The sequence below is a fragment of the Zosterops lateralis genome (genome assembly GCF_965231275.1).
Source record: "Zosterops lateralis genome assembly, chromosome: Z".
Lineage (NCBI taxonomy): Eukaryota > Metazoa > Chordata > Aves > Passeriformes > Zosteropidae > Zosterops > Zosterops lateralis.
The window spans coordinates 53,639,228-53,658,292 of NC_139800.1; the positions used below are offsets into that span (position 1 = coordinate 53,639,228).

Consider the following 19,065-nt stretch of genomic DNA (forward strand, 5'->3'; position numbering starts at 1 on the left):
AGGTGTGCCAAGTTACAAAGCTCAGAGGTCATCAGACAAGTCAGAAAATCCTTAGCCTTTTGCTGTAGTTTAATAGTATTTCATACTACCCTTCTATTCTCTTGGAACTAAGAGCTTTGTCTTCAACTGAAAGTCTCAACAAACCTTACCTGGGTTACTAAGACTGCTCCTTTATGTAATAGACCTATGGAAAGTCATCTTACTGCAAACCAGACTGCTCATCCACGTCCTGTTTTCAATATGTGGATTCTTGGGAGGATCACATGTGTGAAATTCACTGTCCTGATTAATGAGTACCTCTACCTTTAAAGAGTAGAAATGAGGCAAAAGATGGACTCATACCAGGAAACAGTACTTACAGTTTCTAAGTATGTTAAAAATACACAAGATTAAACTGAATGGAAAACTTCTAATACAAGCTTAGGGCTCCAAGATTTACTTGAGAGTTATTTTCTCTGGTCTCTTATTGGACATGAGTATTACATACTCCCCTACCATATGCTTATGTATTACCAGTAATCCATGTTTACTGGGAATATTTGTCTATTTGCACTTTGTGCAGTTAAGGTTCTGTAGGCAAGTTCATGTTTCCCTAAATGTTTCCTACAAACAAAAAGTTCTTTAAATAACCTAGCAATAACTCCACCATTTAGGACATTTTGCCCGAGTTATATTAGAGTCTGAGCTGGAATTTCTTTCTCTCTCTGGTACCTGTTTGCAGACAACAAATGCTTCTTCTGGTGTTACATATCTATGTTAAAATTTGAGCCCACCAGTTGATTAAAGACTTAATTTATCTACATGACAGATCACTCAAGCTTGGAGAACCTAGGCTCTAGTCCATGCTTCTGGTACTCACTTCCTTTCTAGTCACTGCTAGCCTTGATGACGTGCATATAAAGTCTTTGCAGCAAAGAGTAGATACTACTGTGCACAGCACTGGGTGGGGTGACACAATCCCCCTGGGGATCCAGTAGGAATCCTGGATTCCTGACTCACTGCATATAGAGAGCAACAGTAGGAAAAAAAGAAGAAATAAAACAAGCCCAGTGGTAAATGGGCAAAGATAAGAAAACTGCCATCACATTAAAGAGATTCATCAATTGTTTGGGAACTGGATTTTGACAGCTGAATTAAAAAGTAATACTCCTCTAGGAATTATCAACAAAAGCTATTTAATTTATGCAGGTGTGTCATCATGGGCCTAAATCAGGTCATGCCATGTCTTCAGAAGCACTATATCACAGTTGCCACTGCAAAATAAGAGAAAAATGTGAAGAATTCTGAAGAACAAAAATTCACGCGGTATTCTAAGGGGCAACAATGAAGTTCTCTTCACACAATGAGAAGCATTTCCTGTACCAAAGAGCTCAGGTCACATCATACTAAATGTGTGGGAAGGATGATTGCACAAAAGAACACTGGAGTGCGAGATGTGGAAGAACTGCTGAAGTACCTTGCTTCAAATAACACAAGAAATCTTTGGTAGAGGTAAGAGTTTAACCCAGGGGTAATTCTGTCCTTCATCCTTCCATGGCAGATTTCTTTCCTTGAGGCAATTCTCAGAGACACACTCTGCACCACCTACATTTTCTAGATGAATACAGGATGCAAAGACTTGGTCCCCATGACTCTCTCCACCAGCACTGACTGCAGACTTTCCCATTGATAGGTGGTTTTGCCTAGAAGGTAGGTTATTATTAAAAACATTTTATTTCAGTATGTATTCTAGTAGAGGGATAAGTAGATGGCTACAATACTCTCTGCCTATAGAACTCACTCCATTTAAGTGTCCATACCTTTTGCAGGTAGAAACACCACTCCATAGAGGGAAGCTTTGCTTGTGTAGCTGCATTAGTAAAAATGTTATAGTGTAGAGCTGGCATAATTTAACAAAGGTTCATGTGGGGGACTAAATGCATTTCCCTGGGAAGGGGACAGCATGAACATGGTATTGCTCTGCCAGATCTTCCAGATAATTTACAATCTAAAAAAATGTTTTTACAGCTTTTTGAAGTTTCACCAGTGATCCAGTTATTCAGAATCAGCTTCATCTGTGTCAGATAGTCTTTTCCTTGGCAGGTACTTTGTTTTTGAATTTACTTGCCTTCTTAGAACTCTGGTACTGTATTTAGGTGAATTTGTCCTGAGGTAGACTGACAGCTACAGAGAAGGGAGACCACATTCCCATTCAAGCCCCAGATGACCCATGTTACTGGCACCTAGAGCATATCAGACCCTTGTTCATAGATTGTTTTGCATGGGTAGCACCCAAGTGAATCACTCCTAATATTCTTTCTAAGATATTAATGATGTCCTAAAGTCATAATCCAATACTCCAGTTGCTTAATCTTACTGACCAAACTTTGCAATGCACAACATGCTTTGTTCAGGAGTCCTAACTGCAGCTCTGAGTACTGATTACATGGAAATCCCTGGTAAAGCTGTGCTTTATTTGACCTTGAACTAATTTTTTATGTTGTAGGTTTTGCAAAATTTTTGAGTTTCCCTTCTTTCCTCCCTCTCTTCCCCTCCTCTGTTGCTTGGAAATACTCCTGACATCTTTGTTGAGTCCTTTTTCCCCTGTGGCCACAACAGGTCACAGCAGATGCCATGCAAGTCTTACTTTGAAATGGTTTTAATCCATGTGCATTTGTTGTATGAAGTCTCTTGCTGCCTCCACTTATTAGTCCCTATCTCTCCCCCATAGGTTTTGCTGCCCCTGTGCACAAGTCATACCAAGTCAGTTCTCCACTTTGAGTTCTTACAGCAATCTGATGGGGGGGCCTGATTCCTCAGTATCTTACACTATTGAGCCATATATAATTTCAGCCTACATTTGTACATGGCAATGAGTATGTTTTACCTTTGTAACATGCTGGTCCAAGTTCTGTGAATGTCCCTCATTGTTACTTTGACCACATCAGTTATGTGTTGTATTCTTGGATGTCTACAGGTTTTTCTGAATGCACTGAGCTTCTCTGTTACAGCTTGTTTGCATTTTTAAAATGAAACCATGATAAATGTGCAAACAGATTACTGTCCGTTCCTGAACATACCTCCTTGGGACTTCCTTCTTTAACTGCAAATTTTCAATGAAATTCATTGCATGTGTCCCTTTCTTATCAATCAGGATTCCTTACTGCACATCCAGTCTTTCTTTGGCTTCAGTGGACCATCAATGGGGAATCGCTTTACTTTTTGCCTTAGGATTCACGTACTACAAGAGTTAAAATACCCTACAGGGAGGGTGGATTTCAGATTGTGGATTTTTTAAAATTGAGGTTTGGACTGCCAATGCCCACTGAGTGGCTCCAGACACTGCACCTAGCCTCACCTCCACCTGCTCAGTACTAGCCCAGCTCTGCAGAAGTCCATGTCTGTGCTGGAGATCAGCAGGAGTGACAGGGCAGAGCCTGGGGTCATAAACAGATGGTGCATAATCATTCTGGGTGAATATTTTCATCATGGTAGTGCCCAGAGGCCCAGTAGAGGGTGCCTGTGCAGCAAGAAACATCAAGGCTTAAACTCCACATAATGCCCTTGAGGCATTTAACTGAGGTGCTTGAAGTCAAGAGATCGAGGGGCTTACACAGTCCAAAGAGGTGATGCTGTTCCTTCACTGACTGCATGGTGGGGGATGGGGGACGGGGGGACGGGGAGGGCGGGGGTGGGGGGCGGGGGCGGGGGTGACAGAGCAATTGAGATGATGATTCAATATACATGATTTATTTAAGCTCCTGGAGCTCAACAGGATGAACCTGGCTTTTTGGGAGAAGGGAATATTTGGGGCCAGAATTGCAGCTGTGTCTGCCCCAGCTCTGTGACCACATGTGTGTGAGCACGTGTGCATGCACACTGCATGTTCTGACCTCAGAATTTTATCAACACACACACACGCATGCACATGTGTACACTGCATGTTCTAGCCTATTTATGTCCAGCACATAAAGAGTGGCTTTGCAGGGAAGAGAGAAATCCTCTGATTTAATTTAAAGAGAGACTAATGATCCTGTAAAGCAATAAAACAAATTCACGCTGTTGCCTAACTCTCTGTGTTATCTTTCTAAACACATTTCTGGTTTGTCATGCCTTTGTGCACATATAGGTTACCTTCACATAGACTTGTCTTCCTGTTATAGAATTTCCAGAATTTCATTTTTTTCCATCTACCAAGTGCTATATGAACCCACTGTATGTAAGGAGCTGTTTCACCTGTACTACCCTGTGTAAGCGCTGGCATACAAGGAAAGCAAACCAACCAACCAATCCCAAGAAAAGTAAGCATAATAAGGAATGGAATGGACTCTAGTCAGTTTTGGTTCACTCCTGGCAACTATCCCATTTAGACCATGATTAATATTTAATTGGGACAAAATGAAGTTCAACAGTTTCCCGCTTCTCATGCTATAATACAGCTTACTGGTTCAGGAAACCCTGTCAGTTCTACTAGTTCTTTTAAAAAGAGATATGAGGATCTTTGCCCCTGTGGTGATTCAACACACAAGATAATGCATGCCTAAGGTAGAGATTTCCCTATCTGGCTAACACCATCACATTAAGAGATGTGCACTTTTTAACTTTGAAGTGTTAAAGCCAAGGAGGCTCAGTTTTTAATTTGATAATATTTCACTACTTCTCATCTAGTGTGGCAACAGGAACCCAGACTTGCACAAAATGTCAATTTTATTGAAAGGCTGCACTTATTGAAATTGCATTTTTTCTTGCTGAACCTGACCTAGAAGTATTGCCCCTTTCACAAGAGGGTGAAGCATGTGAGCTAGTGTTAACTCATATAAACACTATTGGCACTTTACAAGGGTTACCTTGACTAAAAGATGTATCCTTGTGTGGTGGTTTTAAGGCCAGCTAGAAATAAAATGCCACCAGAAATTAACTCTACCCTAGCTGAAGCCAGGACACCTTGACAACCTGCTTCTGCTCCCAAGGAACATGTCTCTAAATCTATAGCACACTGACATGAGTGAAGTGTCAGAAGCACTAGAGATGGAAAATCGTTTGCTATGTGCAGGAAGAGTTTTGGGATTTCTTTTCTATCTGGTTGTCAAATTAGGCAAGAGGTACACATATTTAAGGAGAGCAGACATAGGTCATGTGAAGGGAGTCTGTGCTTCAACTGAAGAGTCTATCCTTTTGACCATTCTGTAAGATGCATAGGAATCATTAAGTCGTTACAAGCTAGCAATACCTAGGAGTTGTGGAAGATGCAGAAATTGCTACTGTTAAACCCAGACCACCAGCATTTAAGCAACTGTTAAGGCACTGGCATGTCATTCTGCTGTTTCAAGTATGAGTTGAATTTCAGAGCTGAAGTCGTAAGCTGTGTTTTTATTTTTAGTGTCAGCTTGTTGTTTCTTTTTTTAAAGTGTTATCTCTGAATATATTATACCATATGAAAAAACTTCACATCCATTGCCACTCAGCACCCCTAGCTCACTGCTTCTCTTACATCATCATGAAGTTCTGAGAAACTCACTAATCACACTGCAGAGCAGGTTTCTTTGAAAACCTGTAATTTCCTGGGTTTTAGGCTTATTGCCTGGTTTTGTTTTGGTCTCTATTTTTAAAGAAATGTATCACATATGAAAATAAACCCCACCAAGAGTACAATGGGAGGTGAAGGTTGTGCTCTTTTGGAAACCACAGTTCTGAGGGATTGCTGAAATTGGAATCTGCAGGCCTGCAGCATATGAGAATTGGTATTGATCAGTCTTAGTGGAGAACTAGACAGAAGGCTTGGGGATGAACAGCTACTCCTGTGCAAAAAGCTTGATATTCCCTCACAAGGTGAGCGTAATTTGAAGACACTGCATGTCCACGAGGAGATATTCTTGCAAGTTCACTCTTACAGAGTTCACCCAACAGAACTGGTCAGATGGGAAGCATATGGAGGTACGCTGAAGGCTTGCCTACATCTGCATCTGACATTCTAGGTAAAAGCCAAAAATGCTGAATAAACAATGCTCCTGATAATTTTCCCCATCTGCCATCAATGTGAAGTCGCAAAACAAGACATACTGTTCTCTGCACTAGCATAACTTCAGGAACTGCTCATATCTTTCTGGAGGTTAAGACTAAAAGGAAATGGCTGAGACTTGGCTAAGGAGAGGTTTATGGCATCTCTGGTCCCAGCTTACACTGTCTGCTACAGGGTAGGTCTGAGCAGCTGGTTTTGACACCGGATGATCCTTCTCTTGAAGGAGTGCAGTTTCATCGGTCTTATGTTCTCTCTCCCTCTTTCTCTCTGTCATGCAAAGATTGTAAGTGACAGTGCAAGATAGATTAAATTATATTCAGAGTTCCCAGTCTGAAACATATTAGAAAGAAGATGCAGGAAACAAACACTGGCATCAGAAAGAAATGAAACAACAGACGCCTGAAGGAGAGGAAATGCTAAAGGTGCAACAGCTGCAACAATCTTAGCTGAATCATGAGTCTGTACTTGCGGGACTCTTCAATGAGAAGACAGTTTAGTTTAGTTTAGACCCCATCTAGCATCATAGAACTATGAGGCACTCATAGTGTATTATTAAGATGTATTAAGGAGATTTTATTTTCTGCATATCAAATCAGCTTGGGGAGGGTTTTCTTCTCATGGCCTAGCTCAGCCTCTCTGACAAAACTCAAATCTAAGCATTTACCTGTAATATTCAAGCACAGTAATGGGAGAAGATGACATCTCTGCCAAATTTGAAGACATTCTACAATATTTTGCATCTGCTTCCACTTAGATTTGGACTTATGTCTAATACTGGTAAGTAGACAGAGATCAAGCACAGTAGAACAACAGAGTGCACAACCAAGGCACCTTTTGCTTGGGAGAGCTGGTAAGCTTATATGCAGCTTATGTTCAGCATCTATTTTGCATCATGTAAGCTTACAGTCAGTATCTATTTTGGTCTCTCAGGTTAAGTGTTTTTCTTGGAAGCTGTGTGCTTCTCCTGCATTTCCTTTCATTAGGCATCTTTCAGTTCTGCACTCTGAGATGGGAGTTGCTGGGAGGGAGGGATTTTTGCATGCATTTACTACCTCCCCACATCAGCGTGATAGCAACAACCAACAACCATGTGCTTGCCCCAGGAAATAGCTCATGCCCTATAGGCCAAAACACAGACCCTCCCATTGTTAACACTGAAACTCTCCCTTCATGCTGGACCACCATGGAAAAGTTTTCTCCTAGAGATGACACAGCAGTGGATTATCACCAGCGGATTATCACCAGCATGCAGAAAGGTGGGGCATTTCACAACCCCAAAGGGCTTTTGCAAACATTAGGACATTGGATATGCTGACAGGTGAATAGTCCTGAGCAAAGAACAAGGGATCTACTTACTCCTTGGCCTCTGTCCTGCACTGCTTCACCTGCAAGAGCTGTCACAGTGCCAAGTGCCACAAGTGGCTCTTGCATGTACATTTTTGGGATCCAGAATCCACTGGTTTAAGCTGTCTGCCTGGTCCACATGCCCAAATGGCTAAAAATAATAATTTGTCACTCCTTGGATGTGTCGGGCACTTCCTCATCCGAGATGAAGAAATGCACTGTTGATTACTGGAGGGGTATGCCACTTTGACAAACTTTTATTTCTTCCAGGAATCACAAGTCCAGTCCTGGTACTTTATGCAAGTGTTCATCAAGTAGGGAGATACAGAGTATTTCTTTTTTCTGCACTACCCAAAAGCTTCAGAGCAAAAAACCCTTCTTCATCTTTTGTAGTAAACACAGGCCATCAGCTATGAACTATAATCTAATCTAAAATAACAGAATAATTTTGGGAGCATTTGAAATGCTGTGAAGGAATAGCAGGCTTTGGGTGAGCTGCTCTGTTCTATGAATACTACTTGTATAATATCCAGATGTCAAATGGCAACTTTCCATTCACTGCTGGAAAACACCCAGACATCACACGTAATAAAAACAAACCATGGGAAGGATGCAACACATTACAGCATTTGTTTCACCTACAACACACTATCACAAATATGTCTGTGAAGCTGACTGGGAATCTCTATCAATGCTATCCCAAATAATATGTTTCAAGTCTGTGATGTGGAGAACAAGTTTAAAGAAAGGGAAATACTTTTCATTAATTTTTCACTTCTTTACTATAATTTACTCAAAATCTAAGGTAGCTGCAAAAAACAGGAGATTACTTTTGTACTTTGTAACAATAGGAAAGAAACTTAGAAATGTCTGCTATCCTCTACCACTGACCTGAGATCTTTATAGGAACATAAAAAAACTAAATAACTTTAAAGTTTATGTCTAAGAGCAGTTTATGTCAAGAGATATCCATGTCTGACTTCACTCTGACATTGATACAATGCTGCCACTAATCTTCCAACCACGTTTCAAACATTTAACAATATTATTTCACTACTGACAGATATCCAGTCCACTAAAGACTCAATGACTGTTGAATAAAGAGTTCAGTTTTCTTGTTAAGTCCATTGGACCAACCACTTTTTAAAAAGAAATGCCAGAGACAAAGGATTTTTACTTGGGGCATCTGTCTTCTTCTGAAGATTGAAGTCAGACAAGCAGGAGTGCTGGAAATCCAAGACCAAAATTATTCAGCTCGTTTGACTCCTTGGTTATCACTTTGCATTCTTGGTTACAAGAGTTCTAAACATATTAAACTAATCCCAACTGTCAAATCATTCTTCTGCCTGTAATACTCAGTTATAGCATTCATATGCCTGCATATGAATGTCCTCATCTTGCACTGCCTGTTTTTTAACTTATATGTACATCATGTACTTCTACGCCCTCCTGATGTTAAGTAACAGAATTATAATAGCATTAAACTATTTGCATTGCATTATTTGTTCTGCTTTATTTATCTTTTTCTGGTTCTGACATTTTTTCCATTGCTTGATGTGAAGTCAAGCACAAAAATGCTGAGTAATGTAGGCTTTCTTCTTTAAGATGTTTTTGCAGACAAGGAAGCTCATTAAATCATTACACTTACTCATGTCTATGTTGAGTCAGATGCACATATCCTTGCAAGCTACAAACTGAAGTATATGATTTCCTGTAACATGATAAAATAACACAGAAGTCTCATAAATAAGAAGCAGTCTGTACTTGTATGCATTTTTACTGCCCCAGTTGAAATTAAACACTTCCCACACAAAGGAGAACTGGTTACACTAGCTTAAGAATAAACATTAGAAGCATGTTCACATCTTGCAAAATGTATGGTTTTAGTAAGAAAGTCACTTAAAACTGGACTAGAGTGGACAATATTCAACCAAAGAATTTGTGTGATTGAAAGGCCTTAAAGACCATTCACAAACCCAATGCTAGCCTTACAGTTTCTCCAAACAGTATTGGTGTTTTCTGGACAGCACACATCCTCATGAGCCCATCAGCTACATGAGTCCACCTACATGAGGCCGTATCCTCATTTAGAAATGCTAGTCCGGCCTCAAACACTCTCAGTTTTGTGTTCTAAGTGCCACAATTCACTGCGCTTGTCAGACCTGCTGGTTACAGCTGGCCTGCAAATAACAGTGGATACTTCTCTTGTACCACAGCTGTTCATGTAGTAAAAGCAGGGGTATGAGAGAGGAACCTTTTTGAGTACTTCAGTGTGTATAAGAAATAGTGCTCTCTGTCATGATGATGGATGCTTTGCTGCAAGAGGAAAGCAGGGTCATGGCTACTGGCTGACAGCAGGTGCTGGACATTGCTCCTCACAAATAAGCTTCACCCTGATCTGAGAGGAAATGCAAATGATATATTTTTAATAATATAGTATGAATTTTTATATGTATTTTCCAGTATGTGTGTCCCAAGACTTTTGCACAGACATATTGATACTGCAGCTGCTCTGTGCTTGCACATATGATGCTGTGTGACACTAATGAATATGCAAGATCCATGGCACAGTGGTTTTATAGTCCTGTGGAATCAGCCTTAGGGCTGGTTTTAAAGTAATTTTCTATTCTCCTCAGCTTTCTATCCTCCTCCTAAGCTGAGCCAGCTTAGTCTATCCTCTGTCACCCTTCTTGAGAGGGTTTGGGCCTTTTCACAGGGTTCTCCTGGACAGTGGGCTTCCAATGGGTGATTGATCCCCTGCAAACATGAATAAATGAACAATCCCTCTGGAATCCTCCCCCTTGATTCTATCCTGCAAAAGTGGAGGGAAAATGTAGTGCACAGGCAGCAAGAAAAATACTTTCAGGATGAGTACATTCTACTTTACTCAGGATAATGTGCTTGACATCTCTCTTCATCCCCCTTCTACAGTCCTTTACCTTCTTAGCCTATTTTGATGGGCTCTGGATATGCCATGTTGTCATGGATATAAATTGTAATTAGACTAATGACCTCAACCTCTGCTGTCTAATCGCTACAGTTCAGATGTAATATTTTCTCATTTAAATTAAAAGACTTTTTCACTGTCTTTGGAATTCCCTTAGAAATACAACAAGGGAGTAAAGCATGTTAGTGAGGCTGTCACACAAATGTCACCTCAACTCAGGAGAAAGCAGCTAACCTGTCATTTGACAGATAAGTGGTCATAGAAGAAGAGAGCTCTGTTACCTTCAAATATTCAAATATTTGATTTCATGGCTACAGTTAAAGAAACAAAAAAGCAAACCTAACAAAGATTTTACACAGTCCTCCATCCTACTCTTTGAATAAATTAAACAAAGAGGTTTCACTGCTTTCAGTGGTGGCACTCATATAGCAGAAATTAGCCACTCTCTGATGTGTTTTGCTGGATAGGGTGAGGGCTCTTAGCAACTTGCAGCATTCAGGACTAGATGAAATATGTATTACAGTACATATTTCTGAAGCACAGTCCATGTATTCTTTTCATATACAATACTAATTTATGAGGTAAAACATCAGATATTATATGAAATCTAAAATACATTTTCTTGCCTTATGTTACCACAAACATAAAAGAACAATACTCATTCTCAGATCAGTTTCAATTAACATGAATCACAGGACAAAGACCAGTAGCATGAGGTAACTCTTACATTCATGCTGATCTTCCACATAGTAGTCATTTAGCATTGTCCAGGCTTAGGGTAGATCTGCTTGTCTATATCCCCAAGGAAACATTCACATTGAATTCTCCAAGAAATTTCACAAGAAACCTGCCATAAAGCAAATTGAGTTCACCAGATACTAAGTTAATATCTCAACCCTTGGACTACTGGTCCTATTTCTTTTCCTCTGTTGTAGCCTCAGCTGATGTATTTGTAAAAGTTGTGTTGCCAAATTTTACCAGCTTATGCCATCTGAAAAACTGTAAATTTACATAACCTAAATGATAGAAGCAGCTCTGGATTTTGCCCTGTAAGGATTAAAAGTACTTCCCTTATGAGCTTTAGAGCCTTTTGTTTGTAATAAAACAAGGAAAAGCACAAAAAAGAGGACAAATGTCAACTCAGACTGCAATGGGAAACTGATAAAAGGAAATAATTCTAACACCCAAACCTTGCTTCTGAAAGCAGTAGGTATTTGATCTCCTGGTGGCATCTGCTGCTGCATCTCAAAAAGTCATTCACATCAGTGAAGTGAGTGCAAAAGAATGCTCTCCCCCTTCAAACTCATTTTGGCTGTAGGAGGTGTAAAGGAATGGAGAATCTCTCAAGTGTTGTTCAAGTCATACGCACGCATCTGAAGGGGGAATTGGCCCCCCATGAAAGAAATCCGTAAAAGTCCATTAAACACAAAGATAACACAATGACTATCTTGAACAACCAAATTACTCAATGGACATCTAGGAGACCAATGCTGGGCATACTTGGCTATATGTGTGACTGTCTTTTACAGCTGCCATCAGCTGCTGCCAGAGATGGGGACCTGGGCAAGGAAAGTGTCCAGCCTTCACGGGAGTGACTGTTCTTAGGCAAAGCTAAAGGAAGCTGCCCCTACCTCTGTATGTTTTCTTCCAGCTTTTTCACCTTCAGCTCATCCTCTTCTGACTGCTTCCTTCTGGCTTCTTCCTCTTCTGCAGAGCCAGCAGGAATTCCTTGTAGCAGCCATTTTTCCCGAAGAGCTTTTGACTGTAATGTAAAAAAATCCCATATCTTAGTTATAGACTGAACAAAAACTACCTGAAGATTCAGGAGAAGCTGTCTTTACTTCTGAATATTAGCTTTTTCCCACTGACTTTCTGCTTACTGCTTTAGACAGTTGATAACAGGTAAACTATCAGCTGTTTATTCAGATATCATGTCTTTCACATTCAAGAGTGTCAGTTTTACAGCATACAGTTTATTTACCATCAATGCCTTAATATGGAGTTATTTTTAGTTTCTAATAAAACCAACAGTTTAAAATTAGCAAATTAGCAAGTCGTGCAAGAACTGAAATTTTTGAACCAAAGTGTGGATTTCCTGTGAATAATAAGATATATGCTGGAAAGACTGAAGTCATAAACTTTTTAAAGCTTCAAAACCAAAAGATCAGTGTGTTCTAAATGTAATGTTTTTCATGGAGTATAAAATCAGTCTCCTGTTAAATCAATCAAAGATGTTGTTTTTTATTTATACAACAGATGTGTTTCCATATATTTACAGGTAGACAGACAGACACACATATAAACATAAACATGAGCACACACAACATCTCTTGGGCATACACAAATTAGAACAAATGACCAAAAGTCTTCCAGAGATTGTGGAAGGGTTGCCAGGACACAGCAACACTGTTGCAAAAAGCACCAATATTTTTCACCCAAAATAATTATTCCTGGGAGTTTTGTTGTGCTTTCTACTGAAAATGTAGCTGCAGCTTAATCCAGGGTAGCTCGCCCATGGAGGTGGACTGAAAGCCATGCTTTACACAGCGTACATGCCTATGTTTCTTGTCTGGCCCAAATCCGAGAGAGGAATGCAGCAGATAGGATGAGGAAGACCAGGAGCCCAAAGCTAAACAGGACTTTTGCCTCTTGGCAAGAAGCTGGTGGAAAAAAAAGTCAGCCAGGGGACCAACCAAACTTTCCTTTGCATTGATCAATAAAGGGATGCCGTGGTTTTGAATCTGCAAAGTGATTGGCAATGCCAGTTCAAGGAACCAGCTCCTCTTCTGCAAAGAGGAGTTAATCAGGAAATCATCAGTTCAAGGAAATTGGATTTCAGAGGGAGCCCAAACATGCCATATGTGACTTTTCAATGCCATGCTTGTTGCTGGAATAGAACCTGATTTGTGCAAACTATGTATAAAGGGAAAACATTTACCATCAACATCAAGCTCCAAACCTTGCCCAAAATAGAAACATTTTTGACATGACAGACAAAGCTTTCTTGCTACTTTTTAAGAGTGTGTATATATATAGACATAGTATCTATGCCCAAACTATTTTTGTCACTCCATGACCTATTTGATGTCAGGCAATTACATTTTAGAAAGGCAGCAGACATAAAGCAACACAATTTACACATGCAAATTAAATTTTATAAATTACTCAAGCTTTCACTGGCTTTAACTCTGCTGTGTATGAGAGGATGTCCAGGAGGATTTAAAATTATTTCTTTGTGAATCAGGACTTCTGCATAACAGAAAAGGTCTCCTGCTCTTGTCCCATGCAGTCACGTTCAATAGCTGGACCTGCTGATGCTGGTGACATACTTTACCTGGCCGAACTCAGCTTTGCTCATGGCCTCCAAATTGTTAGTTGCCAAAACAGTATGAGTGGCTATCTCCAGCCCCAGTTTCTACAGTTTGCTACTCCTTGTCCTGGCACTACCATCTATTAGTGTTTCCTGCCACATTTAATGTAGTGAAATTTTTGTGTCCAGCTGAGCTGATTATCAGCCAGAATTTTCATCACTTCATTCAGAATCACTATGCTATAAAATTATCCCCTCAGCAGAGGACTCTCAAGTCATGGCATGTACGAAGAAACTAAGTGAGAGAAAAATGGATTTACAGGTCCTGAGGTGTTAAACATTTAACAACCTGTGCTTTGGCCTTTAAAACCTCAATAAGTGGATACCTGCTGGGCTAGATCCAGTGCAAAGCCTAGTAAAGGCTGACTGCTCCTTAGGAAACTGCTGCCTTTTCTTTCAAATGTGGACCAGTTGCATGAGGAACTATGTTGCTGCATGTATATTACTCAGCTGTGGTCTCGAATCTGAAATCCTGAATGACATTCAGTTGGAAAAAATCCCCTAAGTTTCTGAAGACCAAACTCTAAAGATGAAGACAGCCTTCTCTGCTCTAAATCTGGTTTAGACATGGCTCCAGTAAAAATAAATAATTAAAGCCTTTGACAAAGTGCTGCTTGGACAGCACTGGCACTGAAGACATTAAGTTACGAGTCACTCTTCTCCTACTCCATGAGGACAGATAAAAAATTGAGGCTTTTCTCAATGTGCTTTTACAGAGTCTCCATGCTGATGCTCACACAGGGAGAAGCCAGTCCTTTCAGTACAACTGCTGTACACTAAAAGTAAGGTATTTTGTACAACCTTTGTTTTGGTCTTTGTTTATATGAAATACTTAAGCTACAAAATCACATGGTTTCTTTCTCCCTAAAGCATTTTTTTAAACTTATTAATAGCATGAATTTGAAACTGGAAAGCATCAATGGGCTTTTAAAAAGAATGTCAGCATATTTTATCTGAAACAGGAAAACTGGAAGCTTTGATGTTTCTGGCTCTCCTTTTTAAGATGAAAATTAAGGCATTTGTTAAATACTATACTGAGGAATTCAGACAAGAAGACTGAGAAATAGAAACCTTTGTAAATGCATTTCTTAAACTGCAGAGAATCTATTTGCCAAGTTGTTGCGGTTGTGTGTATTTATGCACTCACTGCAGATACAAAAGGCTAGCAGGCAGGCATACACCAGGGGATGTTGGTCACACGTCTTGCTGTGCAGGAAGCGTTTTCTCCCTGGCTAGATAACTGGTGTAGGTGTGAAGCAGTGGGCAGGGGTGGAAGAATCTCTCACCTTTGAGCAAATATTTCCCAAGGAGGCATTTTCATCACAAACATGTAGGGAAGGCCTTGGTACATAAGATGAAACCAAGGATGGGTAGTGAGGTGGTGGCAGAATTGTGCTGGGTGCTCAAGCACAGCTCCTGCATATGGGACAGTCTAGTGAGGCGTCCCACATCAAAGCAACTCAGACAGAGGCAAACCAGAGCCAGATGCAGACTGGAAACAAATGAGAGTGTGCTGCCATCTGTCCTCCATAGCTATGAAATTTGTGTTATACTTCTTAAAAAAATATTGCAAAATCTTATCCCAGGAAGAATAGAAGGCATTTCTCAAATATGCTGAAATAAGGTTTTCATGAGGATGGAATCAAAAAATATGTACCTGTATGAGTTACTCCTGTTCAACAATATTCAGCATTTGCTTAACAGTCTGTTATTAAAACAGCCACAAAGCTTGTATTTCAGCATTGCTTCTCCTTCATTGTTTGCCATGAGCTTTAACTCTCCTCTGCATTTTAAAGCTCTTTTATGCATCACAGCTGTACTGTATGATTAAATATTGTCCAAATGACAAAGAGCTCTGAGACTGGACACACACTCTACTGTAAAAATACAGGTACTTGCACTGCTCATGGCCATACTGGAATAAGTGAATATTGTGAATATTGTAAATACAGTGAATACATCATAATTTCAGAAGGAACCCTTTCACAGAGAGAACAACAGCTATGCTATGTACTGTCTGGTATAAGTATTCCTTCATTTACTGCATGAGAACAATTTCTTCAGGGCTGAATTCTTCAGCAGAAATTTGATCATGTCATTAAAAAGGCTTTCTCTTACTGAAGTGGAAAGGGTATTGGGCTTGAGATCCTCTAAGTTGTCACTGCTCTCAGGTAATTTGGTTTGTCTGCACAGAATTGAGAACTAAGATGTAGAAATAACTTGCAGCTTCACTTTGTTTAGTTTGTTCAAGCATAGGAAAACCAACTGACTTCTGCACCATGCAAAAACCAAAAAAAACAGGTCACAGTTATGTGAATGGACCATAGTGAGGACATAAGTAAGTGAACAACTGCTGGATAGGACAAAAAGAAATTGTACCAAATGTCTGAATGCAGCAGACTCAGTGACAGCTATAAAAATGGTGCACTGCAATCTTACATGCTATTTATTCTTGTTGCATGCTTCAGGACAGTGAAGCCTGAGTGCTTTAAGCTTGTTACATTTAGCACTAGCAAGGAAATAATGCATAGCTTCTCAAATGTACACAGTAGAATTAATGCTGTCTATGCAAAGAAATACTGTTAGTGCTGCATTTTGCTTTAATGTTGCATCAAAAGTTTAAGTATCAGAGGACATTTTATTATGCAAGTAAACTTTTTAGCAACCTTTCCATAAATCATTATTTCATGCCACCTCTTCACTCCTTGCTTTGTGAAAGTTGTTTAGTTCTAGCCATCAGTCTTGCTAATTTTGAAACAACTTCCATAAACTTTGTTCATAAGAGTAATAATTTGCAGTCCCATATACACTGTGACAGTGTCTTAACCTGATGCTGAGATGCATCTGCCAGACTTGTCCTAACTTTTTATGACAAGAGAAAAGCCCCAGTCCTTTCTGTGCTACCTTTTGAGGTAGTCCCTTAAACAAGCTTTGTGTGGTTTTTCTATTTACGAATGTCTATGGGGCAATCAGTACTAACCCTCCTTGAAAGCAGTGCTTGCTGAAGTGGAGCACTCTGTCTCCTGAGTTCAAGGAAGATGATAATCCTGAGAAGAAACAAAGGTTGACCCAAGACAGCCTCCTCCAGTAAAATGTGCCTGCTCTTGTGAAACAGTTGTGGATGTGAACTATTCCGGGTAATTATGGTCTTCTGTGCCCTAGAAAACAGCCACTAATGATCACTGGTGCAATTCCACTGAAATCAAAGTCACTTTTACTGAAATCTTTGCCAAATTGAAGTTTTGCCAAAAGTCTTTGCATTTTGAGGCTTGAAGACCATGAGACATTTACATTTTAGAGCTGAAGTTATCTATTAATATGAAAATATTTTCTCCCTCTATCCATTCAGTATTTGTGCCATGGAAAAACATGAACACAAAAGGCTGTTTTCCCAAGTCCTCAAATCTACATATAACCAGCCCATGCCTACTAAAAGAGTGCAATGAACATTTTTTGCCTGTCACATCTGAGTCAGATGTTATCCCCAAACACTCCCATTAGATGCTAGCATAACTGGCTGCGTTTCAGATTTGCTCTCTGAATTTCAAAAAGTTTCGTTGGTACAAAAAAAGGGTAAGGTTTTTAGGCAGATCTGGAGCTCTGGAGGCAGCAGTGAGTCTGACTTTGCTGTTTGGTAGCTACCTGGAGCCCCCCTGTCACCCAGTGGATCAGCTACAAAAGGGAAAGCCCCTCAGAGCAGCGAAGCCTGTTCTGTTTGTGCATACTCCCAAGCATCTGCCTTGGCTGATAAAACTGAGTTTGTAAGGAATGCAACTGGAAGAATGACCACTGTCAAAAACCTCTGGGATTCCTTCTTTGTCCTGTCTACTCTTTTTTCTCTCCAAACACTGCATTTCTTGCTGTTGTATTCTTGTACCACTTCCCAAGCCATCCACCTGGCTCTAACCCAGCTAGTACAGGCTGCCCTGCATCTGGGTCTGGCCTGCTAATGCACAGCACTGTTGCCAGCATTAGCAAAGAGGTCACTGGGACATGAGACTCTAGAAAGACTTGCTCCTTTGCCAGCAGGTCTTTGCCTTTCAGAAAAAAAAAAAAAAAAAAAAAAAAAAAAATTTTAAAAAAAAAAAAAAATTATTGCATGGCTGTAAGTGTGAGCAACCATGCTAATGTTAGGTGCCCTTTAACATCTGTGCATAAACATACAAATGCAGAGAGGAGCTACAGACACAACTATTTGACAGGTAAGTCTATCTGGAAATAAGCAGTTTCCCAGAATGTATTCCTGAGTGATGTTGTAGTATTTAATTTTCCATTAGGCAAATGAACCATCTGCCTCAGCTCAGACTAATGCAGAGTTCTCCTATGTGGGTTTTCAGTGTGAGAGAATCTGCTTGCAGAACAAAGGAGAGGTGTGGTCCTCAGCAAACAGAAGACTGTACTCTGCTCTGCTGCAAGATGAATGTGACCTTGTATGGTATGACTGTCCCTGGAATGGACAAACAGCCATTTCCAGCTTGCTGGTGTGATCTGGTTTTATTTAGCACCAAAACTTTTTGTTGCCTTTCCAGTTATCTAAGACACTTGTTTTAGCCCAAGGAGCACGTCTGCATGATAGATGGATATGATTCAAGCATTGCCCAGATTAGGGAATTAAACTGAAAAACTTGCAGCTTGATTATAGTCTTTACTTGAATTACATTGTCATAGCTTTCATATGTATGATTCAACAAAAAAAGTATCCTAGCTGGTGAAGCTTAGCCAGCTCAAGAGCAAACAGCATGTTTATAAAGAAGATTAAACATTATTCTGTAGAGTTGCCAGTTCGTTATTGTTATTCTTTGTTCAGGAAATGAGCAAAACATTTCTTAGAAATATCTTAAGGAAGTGATGTCTTAGATTTTTTAAAAGTAGATTATATTTAGCCTGAGAGTTCCAAAGGTTGTCCAACAGTCATTTAATGTGCATTCATCACACAGAACATTAAAACACATTATCTTAACTTTTCCCATAATTTTTAGACCTGTCCACTGTCATTGACAACCTTTTGTGACCAAATATTGGAGACTGATGGCATAACCTCTTCCTAAGTTTATTCTTAACCACACAGGTGTAGGTAATTTGCCTGAGTTTTTCCTTTTCATAAAATCCTTACTGCAGTGGACCACTGAGGCCAGGATCTCCAAGGCAGTTGGCTCACCAAAGGGACTGGTGCTCTGCCTGTCCCCAAAAAGCATGTGTCCTCTTTTTCCTACAGCTCCTGGAGTAACAGAATTTTGCTACAGTACCAGTGAGCCATTAGGTTGTGGGTATAAGGGAGGTATATGTGAGGAGATAAGAAAACAATAAAAGAAGCAAGTAGATAAGGAAATAAAAATAAACAATGGATGCTATTATAAGCCCCACCTGAAATCACGGCTAGCCACTGCTTTTGCTCAAAGCACACAT

At 40.0% G+C, this 19,065-nt stretch overlaps 1 protein-coding gene across 1 annotated transcript in view; it reads right to left on the reverse strand.

The window, feature by feature from the left end:
* The window catches only part of LOC310922978 (paralemmin-1-like), a gene marked incomplete at its 3' end in the record, with an annotated part of 130,687 nt that overhangs the window by 47,664 nt on the left and 63,958 nt on the right, over positions 1 to 19,065 (reverse strand). The window contains exon 3 of the mRNA XM_083884019.1: positions 11,921 to 12,051. Within this exon, the coding sequence (XP_083740145.1) occupies positions 11,921 to 12,051 (131 nt within the window). The remainder of the gene's footprint in view (positions 1 to 11,920; positions 12,052 to 19,065) is intronic.